The 21,452-nt window shown below is 43.8% G+C and overlaps 1 protein-coding gene across 8 annotated transcripts in view; it reads right to left on the bottom strand.

Moving 5' to 3' along the window:
- TMEM164 (transmembrane protein 164) overlaps positions 1 to 21,452 on the bottom strand; it is a 172,826-nt gene that overhangs the window by 70,727 nt on the left and 80,647 nt on the right. For all 8 annotated transcript variants that reach the window (XM_047844430.1, XM_047844428.1, XM_047844429.1 and 5 more), the window contains one exon: positions 3,691 to 3,757. In XM_047844430.1, coding sequence (XP_047700386.1) covers positions 3,691 to 3,750 — 60 coding nt within the window. In that variant the 5' untranslated portion in view covers positions 3,751 to 3,757. The remainder of the gene's footprint in view (positions 1 to 3,690; positions 3,758 to 21,452) is intronic.

Genomic DNA, 21,452 nt, shown 5'->3' with positions numbered 1-21,452 from the left:
GCCTGTTTCCGATTCTGTGTCTCCCTCTCTCTCTGCCCCTCCCCCGTTCATGCTCTGTCTCTCTCTGTCCCAAAAATAAATAAAACGTTAAAAAAAAAATTTAAAAAAAAAAGAAGTTTATTGTGAGGATCAAATACGTTAGCCCATGCAGAGCACTTGGAACAGTACTGGGCGCACAGTAAGCGCTCCAGAAGTGTCAGCTGACCTGGTGAAGAATGCAGCTGTGGTATAACAATACCGGCTGAATGAAAACTTCACCACCGCCTTTCTGACTCCAGGTACCTGAATGGGCTTTTGGGGGCCTTTATTTTCAAGCTCGCACAATGGGAATCATCACGTCTGTTTATGCTTAGTGGTCCTGCAAGACGACTATTTGGCTTTCCTTGTGGGAAAGGTCCCACTAGGAAGAGAGATGAAGGCAACCTGTGTAGAGGAACCATATGCACCTCAACGGATGGCAGAGACTGGCCCGAGCTGTGGGCCAGAAGCACTCGAACTCAGGATCACTGACTGTGTGAGCCTGGGGTGGAGGTGGTATTTTCTGGTGCACTGCCCCTTCCTGGAATCTGCCAGAACTGCTGAAAAGGAAGAAGGAAAGCAGCTTTTTATCTGCCTGACTCTCAATCTGAGAAAACAGTGACAGGGTGAGCGGACAAATGGGATAAGAGAGCACTGGAGCCACTTCTCTGCCTCTGCAGCGTGGCTCCACATCCCTGGGCGCACAATTTGTTTGTTTTGTACCATTCTTGGGCACCGTTCTTCAGAGCCCCTACAGCTCTGAGACCACGGCAGGCGTTCTGGTGAAGGACTCAGGTGAAGTCGGGCAAGTCATACATTGTGGGGAATGCGGAAGGGAGAGCAAAGGTACCTACGTCAGCAGCCCGGGCCTGCTGAACCCAGCTCACAGGGGAACACTGAGCTGTGTGTGCCCGGCCTACCATGGCAGACACAATACTGCCTGCCCCTCTCCCACCCTGGCACTTCCCCCTTCAGGAGCTCCTCTGGTCTATCTACGAGATGCTTTGGGCTCTGTGGAAGAAAGCTGGGAGGCCCTGTAAGCCACACATTAAAATGCAGATTCCGATGTAGTAGTTCTGAGGTAGAGGCCTAAAATTCTGCATTTCTACCCCAATGTTTATAGCAGCACTACACACACACACACACACACAGGAATATTACTCAGCCACCAAAAAGCATGGGAATCTTGCCATCTGCAACAACATGGATAGAATTAGAATGTATTATACTAAGCGAAATAAGTCAGTCAGAGAAAGACAAATACCATATGATTTCACTCATATGTGGAATTTAAGAAATAAAACCGATGAACATGGGAGAAAGGAAGCAAAAATAAGATAAATACAAAGAGGGAGCGCTGCCTGGGTGGCTCAGTTGGTTAAGCATCTGACTTCAGCTCAGGTCATGATATCATGGGTCGTGAGTTCGAGCTCCATGTCGGGCTCTGTGCTGACAGGTCAGAGCCTAGAGCCCGTTTCGGATGCTGTGTCTCCCTCTCTGCCCATCCCCCACTCATGCTCTGTATCTCTCTCTCTCTCTCTCAAAAATAAATAAAAACAGGGACGCGTGGGTAGCTCAGTGGGTTAAGCATCCGACTTCAGCTCAGGGCATGATCTGACAGGTTGTGGGTTCGAGCCCCATGCTGGGCTCTGTGCTGACAGCTCGGAGTCTGGAGCCTGCTTCAGATCCTGTGTCTCCTTCTCTCTGCCCCTCCCCAGCTTGCATTCTGTCTCTCTCAAAAACAAGTAAACATCAAAAAATGTAAATAAATAAATAAATAAATAAATAAATTTATTTTAAAAGACGTTTAAAGAAACCAGGGAGATAAACCATAAGAGACTCCTAAATACAGAGAACAAACTGAGGGTTGCTGGAGGGGTGTTGGGTGGGGGGATGGGCTAAATGGGTGATGGGACCTCAGGACGGCACTTGTTGGGATGAGCACTGCGTGTTATAATAAAGTGATGAATCGCTAAACCCTATTCCTGAAATCATTATTACACTATATGTTAGCTAACTTGGATTTAAATAAAAAATAAAATAAAAATTGAAAAAAATAAAAATAAAATAATAAATTAAATAAAATTCTGCATTTCTAAGAGGGAGCACCCACGTGAGGCTGGTCCTCAGACCACACTTGGATTTCCGCATTTGGAGTTACTGGGAATTACGATCACCTAGGATGCTGATTCTCCAAGGGTGGTCGGAGGACCCCGGCAATCGACATTCCTTGGGGGCTTATTACAAACGCTTGTTTCCTGGCAGCACCCCCGATCCTTGTAATCAGACCTGCCAAAGGTGAGGTCTGGCAAGCCTCATTTTTTAGTCATTTCCTCAGGCTGACTGCTGTGGACATTCAGTTTCAGAGCTACTGCACAAAATCAGTGGTCCTCAACCACAGCTCCACGTTAGGAACACTTTTTAAAAACACTATACCCAGGCTGTGTCACAGATCAAGAACTCAGATGCTCCAAGGCATCAATGGTTTTTGTTTGTTTTTGTTGCTGCTGCTGTTCATTTGTTTGTTTGCTTGCTTAAGGACCCCTGGGTGAGCCTGGAGCAAAACGCTGAGCCTGGGTTCAAGATCACTGCTTTAGATGAATGCTTTTTCTTTTAATTTCTATTGATGTACAATATGCACCTGGAAACATACAACAATCGTAAGGGTATACGTGAGTATTTGTGAGGAGGGTGTGAAAACATCCTTGGAGAGAGTGAAGGTTAGCTGTGCTGATAGGATCTAGAAGCTTCTCCATTCCCAACTCTGCCACTTAGAACTTGTGTGACTCCATGAATGTCAGTTTCTTCCTCTGTAACAAGAGGCCATAATACTTGCCCTTATCTACCTCCCGTAACTGTTATGTTGAAAAGACCCTGTAAACTATAAAATGCTATCCAAAGAGGAAGGATTAGCATTGTGAGATTTACACTTCGATCTTCATGCATGATGCAAACTTAAGTAAGTCATGAAAACAGAAAGCAGGAGCAAGGATTTTACAGGTGATTTGTCTTCCTGTGCTTTCTAACATGTGCAGCGAATCCCTCCACAGTCCCACATGAGGGAGTCTGAGGACAGGGCCCTGCCACCCCAGCCTTATAGCTCCTGTTTCTCTCTATGCCCATTTATCAACCACCCCCTCCCCGCCCCGCTACAGCGGGATTCTACTTGCTAACCACTGCAGGGTGCGGGGGGGGGGGGGGGGTGGCCCAGACTGCCCTGCAGGTTTGGGTGAATGCGGGAAAGTATCTAATTCTTTCCCAAGGGGCCTCTTGACACAGCGAACAGGCCTTGAGGCTCCCCATCAGATTATTCTGGGCCAATGTGGCTGAGTCCAAACGAGAGCCCCTTAGAACACCTGGAAACCTCTAATAAAGTGAGTCTCCCAGCCCCCCTTCTCTCCAGCAATGCTCTCCAAGAGTTCCTGTAGGCTTTTTCAGTCTATCCTAAACTCTTAATGCAGGCCTAGAGTTCTATCAAATACTCCCACCCTTAACTACCAAGCTCTGCTGCATCCAAATAGCGCTATGTCAAACCTCAATATTAAATATATAGATATTTTAACACTCACACGGGCACACTGAGCTAAGCATGGGGGCAAGCACTGGATAGTGAAAGAGTGAGCAAAGACTACTCTGTACATTGCTGGTGTGTTTCTAGAAGGGGCAACTTACCAGCCGGGTATTTACCACAGGAAACAGCAGGGCCAGAAGCGCTCCATTCAACATGTGCATCTGGAGCCTGGAGAGGAAAAACAGACAAAAGTCCAGGTCACACTCGGACTCTGTTGCAAAGGCGGGCAAAAATGTGTCAAGTTACTCCCTGCCATGTGGGAGAGCATGTCAACAAGCGACTCTCTGTGTAAAATGGCACTGGTGTTGGCGCACACGCGTAATAAATTGAAAGCGGCACGTCTTGCACGAATGAAATGTTGTGACCACTGCCTCAAACTCCCCCAAATGCCCCCTCAACGCGCTTTAGCTACACCACTTCATTCCACAATGAGCTCTGTGCTCCCTAAGCCTCCAATCGGTCCCAATCAACAGCTTCAGCCACCGCAGCTCAGGCAACTATCAAAAAGAGGGGTTATACTAAGCAACTGTCCTGTTACCGCAGTGGAGGAGACACTCTGTTTCTTGTAACGTGCTTGTTTATATTTACACAGCTATGTCCAATCCTTTTCCCCCAAACAGCAGCCCAGGTATAAAAAGGCTGGTTAATGTGGCGAGCCGAACGCAGTGTTCTGTCAACTGTGTTCTGCCACTTTCTTAGACATGTCTTCAGGGCACTTTGGATTCTCAATCTCTGCCCCTCCCCAGCTGACTTTCTCTCTTCTCTCTTTCTCTCTTTCTCTCTCTCTCTCTCTCTCTCTCTCTCTCTCTCTCTCTCTCAAAAACAAACGTTAGGGGCGCCTGGGTGGCGCAGTCGGTTAAGCGTCCGACTTCAGCCAGGTCACGATCTCGCGGTCCGGGAGTTCGAGCCCCGCGTCGGGCTCTGGGCTGATGGCTCAGAGCCTGGAGCCCATTTCCGATTCTGTGTCTCCCTCTCTCTCTGCCCCTCCCCCGTTCATGCTCTGTCTCTCTCTGTCCCAAAAATAAATAAACGTTGAAAAAAAAAATTTTTTTTTAAATAAACGTTAAAAATTTTTTTTAACAAAGTGGGGGCACCTGGGTGGCTCACTTGGGTAAGCATCCGACTTTAGCTCAGGTCATGATCTCACAGTTTGTGAGTTCGAGCCCCGCGTCAGGCTCTGTGCTGACAGCTGGGAGCCTGGAGCCTGCTTCGTATTCTGTGTCTCCCTCTCTCTCTGCCCCTCCCCTGCTCACACTCTGTCTCTCTGTCTTTCAAAAATAAGTAAAAACATTAAAAAAAGGATTCTTGGAGCCCCTGGGTGGCTCAGTCGGTTAAGCAGCCAACTTCAGCTCAGGTCATGATCTCATGGTTCATGGGTTCGAGCCCTACATCGGGCTCTGTGCTGACGGCTCAGAGCCTGGAGCCTGCTTCGGATTCTGTGTCTCCCTCTCTCTCTGCCCCTTCCCAGCTTGCACTCTTTCTCTCTCTGGCTCTCTCTTTCTCAAAAATAAATAAATATTTTACAATTTTTTTTTTAAAAAAGAAATGTCTTCCAGGCTGCTGCAAGAGGTGGGGACAGCAGAAGTGGCAGGCTTCCAGGCTTTCTTTGATCGATTTTACAGATTGGATTTTGTGACTTTAAAGCAAAACAAAAAAGAGAAAGGTGGGGGTAGAAGAAGATGAAGAAAACCACCAGTCTCCAGCATCAGTAATAATACCGTTTCTGAATACCAGACTTGTTAAAACACAAGCTAGAAACCCTGTATAAGTCAAGAAAAACCAAGTCGGAGGGCACCTGGGTGGCTCAGTCAGTTGAGGGTCCGACTTCGGCTCAGGTCATGATCTCATGGTTCGTGGGTTTGATCCCCGTGTCAGGCTCTGTGCTGACAGTGTGGATGCTGCTTGGTATTCTCTCTCTGGCTCTCTCTCTGCCCCTCCCTTGCTTGTGCTCTGTCTCTCTCTCAAAAATAAACATTTTTAAAAAAAGAACAACCAAGTCAGAAACAAACTGCCTGTGGGGGCTCTGAAGATGGACTTAAGCAGCTTCCTTCATCACTCAAGGCAAACAGTCCTTTATTTTTTTCTTTAATGTTTATTTATTTTTTTAGACACAGAGTGCCAGTGGGGGAGGAGCAGAGAGAGAGAGAGGGAGACACAGAATCTGAAGCAGGCTCCAGGATCTGACCTGTCAGCACAGAGCCCAACACGGGGCTCGAACTCACAGATGGCGAGATCATGACCTGAGCTGAGGTCGGATGCTTAACTGACTGAGCCACCCAGGCGCCCCAGCAAATGGTCCTTTAAAACTGAAGGAGAAGTCAAGAGTGACAGTCCTTCTCCCAAAGGAAAGTGGATTGGATGGGTCAGGTACAACCACCACGCAGTCAACAGGCCTTTTGGACCTCAAGACAATAGCGTGCTCTCTCTCTCTCACATACACACGCACACACACATGCACACTCACACAGCAGCCCCGCGATACCAGGATTTCTCCCATGCCCTGAATGGGAAAGGACTCCATATTCTGAAGCCCCCCCCCCAAGAACTTTAGGCGCTCTCTCGAAGCTCACAGATGTGTGCCTAAGACTAAGAGGCATCACAAGGAGACCCACGAGGACAGCACAGAAGCCCAAAGGTGGTTTTTCATTTCCCCCAGTCTGTTCACTACTGTTACTCGTTGTTACCAATGCCTCGAGGATGCTGGTACCGTGCACTTAACGTAATCTCAGCGCATATCTACTTAACTGCCTGACATGAATTATCTCGCTTCATTCTGACAGCAATCTTACGAGACAGGTACAATTCCTTCTTTTCCCATTTGGTGAGGAAGAAACCAAGTTCAGAGATGCAAAGTGGCCTGGTTCACACCACACTCAAGATAGAAGAGCCAAGATTCGAACCCAGGTTTCTCTAACTCCAGACCCCAAACTCCTAGATCCCTCTTGCTGCCTGATACCAGAGCTCCCCTCCCCTCCTCCCGGCCAAATGTGACCTCAGGTGGAGAGTCAGGGAGGCTTGTGTTTCCAACTCCATTTGGGTTTCAGGGAAGCCACCCTATTTATTCCCTAGCCAGGGTTCCATATGCTTTTGGGGCGGTGGGGGGGGGGTTGGTGACCAAGGGGAGAATGCTCTGAGGCCACGCCAAGTCCTCACAGTCCTGCAGTTTAACAGGACTTGGTTAAGTCCACAAAAGGAAGGAGGTACGCCAATGCAGTGTCACTCCCGCCTCCCAGGGCTGGCCACGTGACCATGCTTTTATAACAGGGTCATTCGAGAGGGGCACTCTGTGCTCTGAGAAACCGATTGCTGAGAATTCTTACTCAGGCCTCAAGGGCTTAGGGCAGGGTTCATTAATAGCCATTCCAGGCCTGGCCTAACTCTGTCTCTGGGCCTGCCTACGGGAGGCCCCAGGCATAAACATTCTTGTTTAGCCACAGCATAAACATTCACCCTGGAGAGGGGAGAGGGAAACATCATATTAAGAGTCCAGGTAAAGCTGGACTCTGGTGCCAGGCTTTGCTACTGGCCTTAAAAGAATACTGGCATTTGGTTTCACTCTTATGTGGATCCTGAGAAACTTAACAGGAACCCATGGGGGAGGGGAAGGAAAAAAAAAAAAAAGAGGTTAGAGCGGGAGAGAGCCAAAGCATAAGAGACTATTAAAAACTGAGAACAAACTGAGGGTTGATGGGGGGTGGGAGGGAGGAGAGGGTGAGTGATGGGTATTGAGGAGGGCACCTTTTGGGATGAGCACTGGGTGTTGTATGGAAACCAATTTGACAATAAATTTCATATACTAAAAAAAAAAAAAAAAAAAAAAAAAGAATACTGGCATTTACACAAGGCCAAAAAGATATCTGGGCACCAGAAGTGAAATCGTGAGGATGACGAAATTGATTCCAAGGGCCCCCATGGAAGGCCAAACATAAAGAAAATAAAACCAACATCAAGATTCAAAAACCTGGGCACCTGACTGTCTCAGCTGGTGGAGCGTGCAACTCTTGATCTTGGGGTCATGAGTTCAAGCCCCATGTTGGGTGCAGAGATTACTTAAAAAGTAAATAAACATTTTAAAACAGAGATTCAAAACAACTATTTAATTCCTAGATGAAGACAAGCCTGTTCTAGATCCCCAAAATTCAGTTCTATAAGCTACATATATGCCAAAGAGTGGATTATCTCTAATATATGGGAAGGTCTTACATATCAATAATTACAAAACGATCTAGCATGTACAGAGCATTTCTATGTGCCAACTGCTGGGTTAAGAACTCAGATGCATCATCTCATTTATCCATCGGTTTTTATTATAATCATTATCATCTTCTTTAACTTCACAGCTGAGAAAACCAAAGCACTAAGTACCTACATGACTTGCCACAAATCATAGAGACAGCAAGAGTCAGAGGAAGAGGTCACACTCAGGTCTCGCCAAGTTTCGAGACTGTTTTTGTCACTGTAGACTGCTTTAAATCCAAGATATGAACGATGAACATTATACATGTTCCGTGTGTGTCTATATGTGTGTGTGTGTGTCTGTGTGTGAGTGAATCAGTCAGACTGTAGAGAGAGAGGGAAAAGGTCAGTCAGACTGTAGGCTAGGAGGAAGAAAGAGAGAGAATCAGACTGTAGGCCAGGTAGGAAAAGATTCCAGATTGCCTAAGGGGAGAGAGGGTCATGCCCTCTCTAGACTCCAAGCACAGCTAGACAGGTAAGTGAGCGGCCATATGAAAGGCAAAGGCTTTTGTTTTCACTTTATATCCACCTCCAGCCTGCCATTTCTATTGGGTATGGGAAACGGATAATGGGCTACTAGAAAGTCCTATGGGAGTTACCTCACCTGTACAATGGGAACAACAAGTACGTACCTCGTAGGACTGTCATAAGGAGTTAATATGTTGAAGTACTTAGAAGAGCACATTGTATATAGTAAGACTCATATATGCATTTGATAAATAAATGATGAAAATTTTGCATAAAGCTTCAAGATGTAAAGGGAGGCAAGGAGAAAAAAGGGAAATCAAGTGAGAGTCGGACTGTTAAAAAAATTCAAAGGATGAAAAGGAGGTGCATAGAAAGCAAAAGGACAGACTGAAGGCCAGAACCAAGCAGCACAACAGACGTCTGTTGGATACAGACTTCTGTTCAGTTAGTCATGCTCATAAATCTCCTTGACAGCTCAAGTCTTGGCCATTACTATCATCACAAATATTTTGTCAGCTTTTTTGTTTTTGTGTAGGATACTGAGCTAAATTAGCTTCGTTGGTAAGAAACTGGGGCAATATGGCAAATGCCATGGGTTTAATTCTCTTCCAGGTCAGTTCCTGTCATTAAATTTAGTTCCACAAACATTAATCAATCCATTATTATGTCTAATATTGTTCCAGGGGCTGTAGGGAAAAGGAGATCAGTATAACACATGGTATCTGCCTTCAAGAAAATAATCTTGGGGCGCCTGGGTGGCTCAGTTGGTTAAGCATCCAACTTCGGCTCAGGCCATGATCTCGAGGTTCGTGGATTCGAACCTCACATCGGTTCTGTGCTGACAGCTCGGACCTCACATCGGGTTCTGTGCTGACAGCTTGGAGCCTGGAGCCTGCTTCGGATTCTGTGTCTCCCTCTCCGTCTGCCTCTTCCCCGCTTGCTCATGCTCTCTGTCTCTCAAAAATAATAAACGTTAAAAAAAAAAAGAAAAGAAATCTTACTGACAAGGCAAGAAATGAAGTAATGAAAGGAAATGGAGTATAATGGTGAAGGATTCAGGGTTTGGCAACAAACCTAAGCTCAAATTCCAGATCTACCACATACTGGTTGAGTGACTCTGGACAAATGACTTAAAATACGTGTGTCAGTTTCCCCAATCATAAAACCGGGCTAATCATAGTACCTAGCTCAAAAGTTTGTTGAGAGAATTTAATAAGACCATGTAAAACTGATCAACATAATGCTTAGGTCATAGAAAGTACTCAATACATGGTAGCTATGATTATCCTTAATAAGGCAATATAAATGAGTATCATGTTACCACTAAAAACCTTCATGAAAATATGAAACAGATGGCAAGTTCTGGAAAGGCAAGTTCATAGAGAGGAATTCTCAAAGGAAATTGTAAAATAATTTGAACTGGACAAAAATAAAAATACAACAGATTAAAATGTGTCAGATACTTATAAAATTTGTAGATTAGGAAAAAAAACAACTCAGTAATCCAAGCTTCCACCTTAAAAATCCAGAAAAAAAGATCAAAATAAACCAAAAGCAAGCAGAAGGAATGAAACAATAAAGATTGGAGCAATAATCAATGGAAGTAAATACAAAACCAATAGAGAAAAATCAATGAAACTGAAAGCTTGCCTTTGAAAAGGCCAATACAATTGATAAACCTCTAGAAGAATAACACAGACAAAAAGGAAGAAGACCGGAGTTACCAACATGAGGAAGGAAGGAAGGGATATCATTACAGACCCCCTAGGAATTAAAATAATAAGGAGAAACTAGGAATAATAATTCAATACACATAAATTTGGCAACTTAGATACAGTGGATAATTTCCTCTAAAAATACAAATTACCAAAACTCACCCAAGATGAAATTGATAACCTGAACAATCCTATGAAGGAAATTGAATACACACACACACACACACACACACACACACACACACACACACCAGAATATTATTCAGCCATTAAAAAGGAAACTTGTCATTTGCAACATCGATGGCCTTTGAGGAAATTATGCTAAGTAAAATAAATCATATGGAGAAAGACAAGTATCTTACAATCTCACTTATATGTACACTATAAAAAACAAACAAACAAAAAAGACAAACTAAAACTGAGCAGACAGGTACAGAGAACAGATTGGTAGTTGCCAGAAGCAGAGAGTCAGGGTGGGCAAAATGGGTGAAGGCGGTCAAAAGGTACAAACTTCCAGTTATAAAATAAATAAGTGATGGGGGGTGTAATGTACAGCATGGTAACTATAGCTAATAATACTGTATTGTATATTTGAAGGCTGCTAAGAAAACAGATCTTAGAAGTTATCATCCCCAGGGCACCTGGATAGCTGAGGTGGTTAAACATCTGACTTCAGCTCAAGTCATAATCTCATGGTTCGTGAGTTCAAGCCTAGCATCAAGCTCCATGTTGACAGTGTGGAGCCTGCTTGAGATTCTCTCTCCCCCTCTCTCTCTGCCCTTCCCCCATACCTGCTCTCTCTCTTTCTCTGTCTCAAAATACATAAACTTTAAAATACTTTGAAAAAAAAGAAGTTATCGGGATGCCTGGGTGGCTCAGTCTGGCATCCGACTTAGGCTCAGGTCATGATCTCACAGTTCATGGGTTCGAGCCCCACGTCAGGCTCTGTGCTGACAGTTCAGGGCCTGGAGTCTGCTTCGGATTCTGTGTCTCGCTTCCTCTATGCCCCTCCCCTGCTCACTCTCTGTCTCTCTCAAAAAATGAATAAACATTTTTAAAAAAGGAAGTTATCATCACACAAAAAAACGTATAACTATGTGTGGTGATCGATGCTAACTAGATTTATTATGTTTCACAATATATAAAAATATCAAATCATAATGTACACCTGAAACTAATGTTTCAGTCAAATATATGTCATTAAAAAATTGCATTTGTCGTTAAAATCTTCTGAATAAGAAATCTCCAGACTCAGATGATTTTAGTGACTAAGCCTATCAAATATTTATCCAATCTTGTCCAGAAAATAAAACAGGAAACATTTCTCAACTCATTTTATGAGTCATTACGCAGATAACAAAACCAGACAAATAAGGTTAAAAAAAAAAGAAAGAAATCCAATTTCCGTCATGAACACAGACACGAAAACCCACAGTAATATTTTAGCAAATCTAATGCAGCAATTTAAAATGAATAATATTCTGTGACCAAGTAGGGTTTGTCCTAGTAATGAAAGGTTGGTTCAGTATTTGAAATTCAATTAAATTCCACCAAATTAAAAGTGAAAAGAATACAAAGTACATGACCATAGCAACTGATACAGAAAAGACTTTTGCCGCAATTCAACATGTATTCATGATAAAAAATACCAACAAGCTAGGCATAGTAGGGAACTTCCTCAACCTGAGAAAAAGACATCTGAAAAAAGGCCCAACATCATAATTCATGGTGAAGGACTGAAGACTAACATCAGGAACAAGACAAGGACACCCAAAATTTTGGTTTGTTACTCCACATTTTGTTTTCTACATTATTTAAGAGACTAATGCACGTTTAGGGGCACACACTGCATAAAGATGTAATTTTGTGATCAATACCTGAAAGGGGTAGGTGTGAAGCTATAAAGGAGCAGCATTTTGTATGTAATTTAAATTAAGCTAGGGGCGCCTGGGTGGCGCAGTCGGTTAAGCGTCCGACTTCAGCCAGGTCACGATCTCGCGGTCCGGGAGTTTGAGCCCCGCGTCGGGCTCTGGGCTGATGGCTCAGAGCCTGGAGCCTGTTTCTGATTCTGTGTCTCCCTCTCTCTCTGCCCCTCCCCCATTCATGCTCTGTCTCTCTCTGTCCCAAAAATAAATAAATGTTGGAAAAAAAAAAAAGTTTAAATTAAGCTAATATATGGGGCGCCTGGGTGGCTCAGTCAGTTAAGCGTCCGACTTCAGCTCAGGTCATGACCTCACGGTTTGTGAGATCAAGCCCCGCATCATGCTCCATGCTGACAGCGTGGAGCCTGCTTTGGATTTTTCTCTCTCCTTCTCTCTCTGCCCCTCCCCTACTCATGCGTTCTGTCTCAAAACAAATAAACTGTAAAAAAATTTTTAAAAAAGACAGAAATAGGTTGAAAGTGAAAAGATGGAAAAAGATATTCCATGCAAATGGTAACCAGAACAAGAGAGCAGGGGTGGCGATACTAACATTAGATTCAATAGACTATAAATCAAAACAGCTTACAAGAGACAAAGGATGATATTATTTATTAATAAAAGTTTCAATACTGCAAAAAGATATAATAATTATAAACATTTACATACTTAGTACCAGACCATCAGCATATACGAAGCAAAAACTAGTTGGAGACTTCAGTACTCCACTTATAATAGATAGAAGAGCCAGACAGAAGAGAAACAAGGAAATAGAGAACCTGAACATCACCATAAACCAACTAGATATAACAGACATATATATACAGAACACTTTAGCCAGCAACACCGAATTCATTCATCTCAAGTGCCCATGGGACATTTGCCAGGAAAGACCATACGTTAGGCCATAAATTACGTCTCCATAGTCAAAAAGATAGATATCATTACAAAGTATCTTCTCTAACCACAACATGATCAGGTTAAAAATCAATAATGGCAATAAAATGGGAAAATTCTCTAATGTGTACAAATTAAATAATACACTCTTACACAACCAGTGGATCAAAGAAGAAATCACACGGGAAGTTAGACAATGAAATGCAAATCAAAATCCCAATTAGATACTATCTGACACCATTAGAATGGCTACTATCAGAATAAAAAACCACACAGAAAACAACAAATGTTGGCAAAGACGTGGAAAAACTGGAACTCTTGTACACCATTGGTGGGAATGTAAAATGGTACAGCAGCTGTGTAAAACAAATCAGTGGTTCTTCAAAAAAATTAAAGATGAAATTACCATACGATCCAGCAATTCCATTTCTGGGTATATATAAAAAAGAGTTGAAAGCAGGGTCTCTAAGGAATATCTGTACACCCGTTTCATAGCGGCATTATTCACAATAGCTAAGAAGTGCGAGCAACCCAAGTGTCCATCAACAGATGAATGTATAAACGAGATGTGACATACACATACGATGGAATATTATTCTGTCTTAAAAAGGAAGGAAATTCTGACACAGGCTACAACACAGATGAACCTTGGGGACATGGTGTTAAGTGAAATAAGCTAGTCTCACAAAGACAAATACTGTAGGATTTCACTTCTATGAATCACCTACCCAGAGTAGTCGAAATCACAGAGACAGAATGTAGAAGGATGGTGGCCAGGGGCCGGGGGGGGGGGGGGGGGAAGAAGGAATGGGAGTTATTGTTCAATGGTTACAGAATTTCAGTTTTTGCAAGATGAAGGAGTTCTGGACATGGATGGTGGTGAGGTTTGTATAATACTGTGAATGTCCTTAATACCACTGAACTGTACTAAAAATGGTTAAGATGTTATATATATATATATATATATATATATGCATGCATACATAATATACAAATATATATTTATATATATACTATAGATAAATATTATACATAAATATATATAATATATACACACACACAAATACAGTGAAAAATATTCATAGAACTATGTACCAGAAAGTCAATTTTAGGGTATGATAATTAAATTTAAAAGTATATATGAGAGGTGCTTGGGTGGTTCAGTCAGTTAAGAGTCCTGCTTTTGCTTTTGGCTCAGGTCATGCTCTCACGGTTGTGCGATCGAGCCCAGCGTCAGGTTCTGCACTGGGTGTAGACCCTGCTTAAGATTCTCTCTCCCTCAGAGGAAACAAAACTAATATAAAAACAGGGAGGGGGACAAAACAGAAGAGACTCTTAAATATGGAGAACAAACAGAGGGTTACTGGAGGGGTTGTGGGAGGGGGGATGGGCTAAATGGGTAAGGGGCTTTAATAGGAATCTACTCCTGAAATCATTGTTGCACTATATGCTAACTTGGATGTAAATTAAAAAAATAAAATTTAAAAATTAAAAAAAAAGATTCTTCTCCCTCTCTCTCTGTCCCTCTTTGAGACAGAGAGAGAGAGAGAGAGAGAGAGAGAGAGACAGACAGACAGACAGAATCCCAAGTAGGCTCTGTTCTTTCAGAGTGGAGCCCAACACAGGGCACAATCCGAGCTGAAATCAAAAGTCAGATACTTAACCCACTGAGCCACCCAGACGCCCCTCACCACAGCTGCTTCTTACTAACCATATTGTTATATGTAGGTCTACTTCATGTTTTTCACTGCTATATATTATTCAATTGTATATCAGAAGTCATTCTATACATTGTCATGTTCATGGACATCTGGATCTACTCTTTTCCCTGCAGCCAGAAACTGTGTTGAGATTTACTTTCCATAATTTGTATTATACAAATAGATCTGTTTCTACTATCTCAGAGCCCAGGGCCCTTCCACTCTGACCTGCTCTTTCCATCGGCCCGTGGGCTGAGAGTGGACACTTTCTGCCCACTTGCACTACAACCTGTCACATGTCACAGGAATTGTGGTCAGGATCGTCCATTTTTTTAAACTGACGCATCAGAAAACAAAAATGACAAAACAAAAATGACAAAAACTGCTGCATCTAGCTAGAGATCATACAAGTATTCAGTGTACTGCCTTGTTCACCTTTCTGTATGTTTCAAATGTTTTCAGAATAAGAGTTGGAAAATACAACACAAGAAAAATAAACTACAATAAAAAGGCTTGGCTGGCTTTGCCTGTGTGCACAAAGAGATAGGACCCTTTATAGAGTATTAAAGATAGAACACAATACTGGTGGTAACGGGTGGTTTCCCACCTGCTCGCTCTGGACCCAATGGCGCCATACAACTGCAGAGGCTGCAGAACACTTTTTCCCATGAAGTCCAGAAAGTTGGCCAAAGCCCCTACGTGGAAGGCACTCAACTAATAAAAGGGGCCTAGTTATCTGAATGCAGTTTTCATTCTCAAATTCTGCTTATCTGAATGCAAATAATTTTCATTCGCTGGGACCCTACTTCTAACAGTGAGGTAAGTACACAAGATGGTGAAGCAGCAAGACAAAACATATCCTGATTACTTAGTCTCTGATAGGATCCATGCTAAGTAATTAACCACCATTAAAGGAAGCAGCTACTTTTCACAGCATTCTTTTACAAATGAGGAAATGGAGGTTGACACTTTAAGCCTCATGAAGTGGCCAAACCACAACTATCTAACCTAAACCATCTATTTCCACTGCACTGTTTAAGGTTCCTTTAAAACATTATCCCTCAGGACGCCTGGGTGGCTCAGTCGGTTAAGTGTCCGACTTTAGCTCAGGTCATGATCTCAGGGCTCCTGAGTTTGAGCCCTGCGTCGGGCTCTGTGCTGACAGCTCAGAGCCTGCAGCCTGCTTCAGATTCTGTGTCTCCCTCTCTCTCTCTGCCCCTCGGCCACTCATGCTCTGACTCTCTCTCTCAAAAATAAACATCAAAAAAATTAAAAAAAAACATTATCTCTCAAACCAAATGTCAAATAACAGGGCACTGTTTAAATATATTGTGTTCATCCAAATGATCAAATATCAAATACTATGCAGTCATTAGAAATCATATCAGAAGAATCCCTGGGGTGCCTGGGTGGCTCAGTCCGTTAAGTGTCCAACTCTTGATTTTGGCTCAAGTCATGATCTCACGGTTTGAGTTCGAGCCCCAACTGGGGCTCTGCACTGACAGCTCAGAGACTGCTTGGGATTCTCTCTCCCTGCCCCTCCCCAACTCATACTCACTCTCTCTCTCTCTCTCTTTCTCTCTCAAAATAAATAAACTTTAAAAGAAAGAATATGCAATGACATGGGGAAACAATTATGGTATATTAACTCTGAATATATTACAAATCTAATCTTTGGAGAGACCTAGAATAATCCCAAATTTGTTTAAAAAATGGGTATGTTCTCACAGAACACAGGTAGGACATAATGCCAACATATTAACAGAGGAATCCTCAGGTACTCTCATATATACCTACAGATCTTGCCCCAACCTCATCTGTTATGCTGTACTGCTTTTTTCTTTTTTTCCTGGAATTGCTTTTGCCCGATATATAGCACAGAAGACACCCAACTTAGCTTCCATAAGGACTGGGTGGGCTGACAAAGTAAAAAGAGGCCCAAAATGATCGGTCCCTGTTCTTCTGATGAATAATGCTTTCCATGCTTTCCCAGATGCAAAAAATTATCTGCGTCTTCAGCATTACTTTTACGAGGAAGTGTTATACATCCAAACACATGTTTAAAGGACAGGCTGCCCCAGAGGAAGATAAAAATAAATAAATAAATAAATAAATAAATAAATAAAATAAAATAAAATAAAAGCAGCCTCTGTTCCAGAAATTTTCAGAGAGATTTCGAGGAGAGGATTTGGTTGGGGAGATGAAAATAATCAGAAAATACGCGCTAGGACTGTAGCAGCCAAAGCTCCCAAGAAAGAACAAAACTGAGTATATACACATGGGGAGGAAGGCAGTTTCTGGTGTGTTCGCAAGGGGAGGAAGTCTCTGAACAACCCAAAGGCGTTTTCCCCCTTATAAGCATTAAGAAAGAATATGTATGGGGGTGCCTGGGTGGCTCAGTAGGTTAAGCATCCGACTTCGGCTCAGCTCATGATCTCACCGTTCGTGGGTTCGAGGCCAGAACCTGGAGCCTGGAGCCTGCTTTGGATTCTGTGTCTCTCTGTCTCTCTGCCCCTACCCAAGTTGTGCTCTGTCTCTCTCAAAAATAAATAAACATTAAAAAAATTTTTTAAAAGAAAGAACACATATGGATCCAAGGCAGCAAGCTGACAGTTATGGCCCCTTTGAAAGGAGACAACGGAGCAATAGCATTCTGTAGAAGACCAGAAACTGGTCCCCTTGAATTGCTACTTGCTTACTATGGATTTGCTAGGTTTCTGGTGTTCCTCCTTTTGAATCTGCAGCATTCATATGTAGGGCTTTCTCTCCCTTGCCAAGAACAGTCTTAATAAAGCTGTTCAGGTCAGAGACAGTCTCCCAAACACCCTTTCCAGTAATGAGTTCAAAGCTAAGCCAAAATGCAGCTACCTCGGAGGGGAAGGTGCCCAAAGGCTGCTCTGTTTGGGGTCCCAGAGCAGCTGATCCATTGAGCGCTGCAAAAAGGGGGTGCTGAGACAGTACAGCCACTCCGAGACATTAAGACGCAAGAGGTTCAGCCTGAGCCCACCTCAACTCAGGACGGTGCTAGCAATCGGGAGTCTCCCTGCTCAAAGTCCTGCTGTTTAAAAATCTGCAAGTACAATACTGCAGGATCTAGAAAAAGAGAAGGTCACAGGGCTACTGAATACATGTAAGGTCATGTGGCCCAAAGGCCAATAGGGCACCAGTCCCACAATGCCAAGATCACATGTCAGGCTGTCCTCATTCCCCTCACCGAGACCCATGCATCCCTCACCTACCTTGGCTTGCGCCGGCCTACAGTCCTCCCTCCAGCCAGCAACGCGCCCCCTGCTCGCGGCAGCACGGATGAAATTTCATCTCATCTCCTTCAAAATCCTCTCCAGGCTGAGTCAGCAGATACTCATGACCAAATAATCCCACTTGCATCACACATCCACTCCTCTCCATGTGGACATGACAATGAGCAGATTTAAGGGTTTCCGCGGTGCTGGGGGCGGGAGAAGGGCCATCGTATACTTCCTGAGGCAGAAGACGCGAGCCAGCTCTCTGCTGTGCACTTTTCTTACAGGGCAGGGTGGGGGAAGAGGTCCCCCCCATTCAGTCGGAGTCACTCTCTGAGGTGCCCCCAGCCCTGGCGGCACACACTTGGATAACCAGGCGCGTTAAGCCGTGAGCGCTCATAAGGCCGCTCTACTGTCTCATCACAACCCAAAAGCCAAGGAAATCTTAACAGCCACTCCCTTTTCTTTCATGTGGTCCTTCAAAATACCCCACCTCAGACAGAGGAGAGTTCCAAAAGGCTGGATTCCTTGAGAGGCTCCCAGTCCCTTGGGAAACCAAGAATTTCGCCCTCTTCAAAAAAAAAAAAAAAATACAGCAGCCAGGTTGCCAACAAGTAAGCTTAAAACTTAACAGGCTGACTGCACTCGAGAATGCTCTGTGGTGTTGGGATCCATGGAGACTGGGAAGGGGGAGTGAGTACATGCCACCACGTGGTGACAACACTCTCCTTCAGCCAGGATAACAGACCTGACAGAAACCAGGAAACTCCAAACCACCGCAGGACGGTCTGGGGTGGGGTGGGGGGATGTAACATACACGGCCCTTGATTTGCTAACTCGGCTCCAAGAACAGCATTAAACACACCAGAGACCTACTCCCCTGAGCAGATTCAAAACCCCGGTTGGACCTGGGGCTCTTTCAAGATCTTGGTCAAGCTGAGGGAGGCCAAGGCTAGCACAGGAAAGCAAGAGTCACCTCTCCACACCTCTTTCACACTGGTGAAAAAAGCACCTTGGGGACTGAGATCAGCATTGTTTCCCAACCAAACGGTCCAGGCCTCCAGCTGACAGGCCAAAAAGCTACGGATCTTCCAGCCCCAGCCCCGGCAAGAGACCACGTCATCTACAGGAAGCATCGCCGGTCTTACCAAGAAGGAAGGACTGGCTGGCTTTTAAGTTGCCTTGGGAGTAGAAAATGCCTAGTCTGAGCCTTATGCCAAAAAGTGTGACTATGAACTCTGTGTCTCTCTATCCCTAAAGACCATGACATGATGTCACCAGCATGAATTGCAGTTTCCCAGAACCCTGCCCCACTCACTAAGGTATTCCTAAACAATGTCACCGTCCTACTGGATACATTTAATTTCTTCCTCTCTCCCTCCTCTCTTTCTGTGTACTAGATTTTTTAAATATTTATTTATTTACTTATTTTTGAGAAAGAGAGAGAGAGGCAGGGAGAGAAGGAAAAGAAAGAGACAAAGAATCCAAAGTAGGCTCTAGGCTGAGCTGTCAGCACAGAGCCCGACGCAGGGTTTGAACCCACAAACAGTGAGATCATGACCTGAGCTGAAGTCTGACACTCAGCCGACTTAGCCACCCAGGCGCCCCTGCATACTAGATTTCATTGCTCTAAACTCAAGGTCAGCCAAAGTAGGGTCATCCTGTTATGTGTGGGTTTTTGGGGGGATGTGGTAAAATATACGTATCATAAAATTTACCTTTTAACCGGTTTTTTTAAGTTTATTTATTTTGAGAGACAAAGTGTGAGTCAGGGAGGGGCAGAGAGGGAGAGAGAGACAGAGAGAGACAGAGAGAGAGAGAGAGAGAGAGAGAGAGAGAGAGAGAATCCCAAGCAAGCTCTGCACTGTCAGTGCAGAACCCGACATGGGGCTTGAACCCATGAACCCTGAAATCATAGTGAGCCGAAATCAAGAGTTGGACACTCAACCAACTGAGCCAGCCAGGTGCCCCACCATCTTAACCATTTTTAACTATACAGTTCAGTGACATTACATACATTCACATCGTTATACAACCATCACCTCCATCCAACTCCAGAATGTTTTCATCTGGTTGCCCTATTTTTTGTAAATAAAGTTTTATTGGAACACAGCCAAACCCACTCACTTAGGTAATTATGTATGTTGCTTTCATGCTACTAAAAGTTATGTAGCTAAAATACAGGTCATATGGACCACAACATTCAAAATATTTATCTGGCTCTTTACAGAAAAAAGATTGCCAACCTCTGCTATGAACCAAGATATACACTGAATTTCTAGTTTAAAACAGCACTTTGCTAACAGCCAGTAACATAGTTTCTCACAGCTTTCCACTAAAATTCCTAAGACAGAAAAAAGAGAAAAGACCCTCAAATCACTGAAAAATTAGACTGATGGTCATCATCCCATTCATTACGAGAATCTGGAAGAAATCTCCACTAATGATAAGGCAAGTGCCAAGATGAGGAAAAAAAAAATCTGAGGCCAATGCATGCAGCAGAAACCTGAACCAGATCAGGAGCACACAGAGTCCTGCCACTGTGGGCTTCATGGCTTAGAAATCGAAGAGTTCATCGTAACCAGCAAACTGGACAGGCACACCTCCACTAGATGACTACTGCTTTCCAAGGAAGTCGACAACTCTCCAAACTGGTCTACATGCATCTGGAGGCTGACTCCCACTCTCTGAAATGAAAAGGCCTCAAGTGATGGCTTTGGGGCTTGCACACCATGTCATGGGAGTTAAGTCTGCCCAAGTAATGCGTGTGGGAGGCGGCAGTTTTTCACATACTGTTACCAAAGAATGCAGTGGTAGCGGTAAGTGATTCCACACAGGTCCAGTAGAACCCACTAGATGAAGCTGCTACCCACTGGCAAACAGGCTAGAAGCTACGGACATCCACCTGCCACTGAGAGAGAAGCTGAGAAGGGGTTCTATCCAATATCAAAAAGAACATGAAAACAGTCCAAGGCAATCAACGGATGCTATCTTGAGCAAAATAATAAATAAATCCTCCTTTGTTTTTTTAATGTTTATTTATTTTGAAAGAGAGAGAGAGAGAGAGAGAGAGAGAGAGAGAGAGAGAGTGTGCCAGGGAGAGGCAGAGAGAGGGAGACAGACAATCTCAAGCAGGCTCCATGCTGTCAGCGTGGAGCCTGACATGGGCCTCGAATTCACAAACTGTGAGATCATGACCTGAAACCAAGAGTCAGACACTTCCCCGACTGAGCCACCCAGGCGCCCCTATAAATCCTTTGAATATGCATAAACATACCCAAGAAACAGCACGGTTTCTCTGAAAGCCTCTGGCAGCAGAAGTGCATATCATTCTGAAGTCTTGGAGGAAGGACAAAAGTCTGAATTTAGTGTCTGAGCCAGAAGAAGTATTTGACAAAACCGCATCCTCGATAGAATATGAGAAAACATGGACTCTCCAAAACAGGTATGGAATGCCATCAGAATAACACATACTGAGAAGGAGGGGCGCCTGGCTGGCTCAGTCGGGGGAGCATGGAACTCTTGATCTTGGGGTCATGAGTTCGAGCCCCACATTGGGAGTTGAGATTACATTAAAAAAAAAAAAAAACAATGAGAAGGAAAGACAACAAACTGGGGAGAAAAGAGAGCTTAGTAAAGCAAGGAAGAGTTAGAAAGAAATTAAGATTGTAGCAGCAGAATTAAAT

The sequence above is a fragment of the Prionailurus viverrinus genome, chromosome X, assembly GCF_022837055.1.
Source record: "Prionailurus viverrinus isolate Anna chromosome X, UM_Priviv_1.0, whole genome shotgun sequence".
NCBI lineage: Eukaryota > Metazoa > Chordata > Mammalia > Carnivora > Felidae > Prionailurus > Prionailurus viverrinus.
This window is presented reverse-complemented; position numbering and strand designations above follow the sequence as displayed.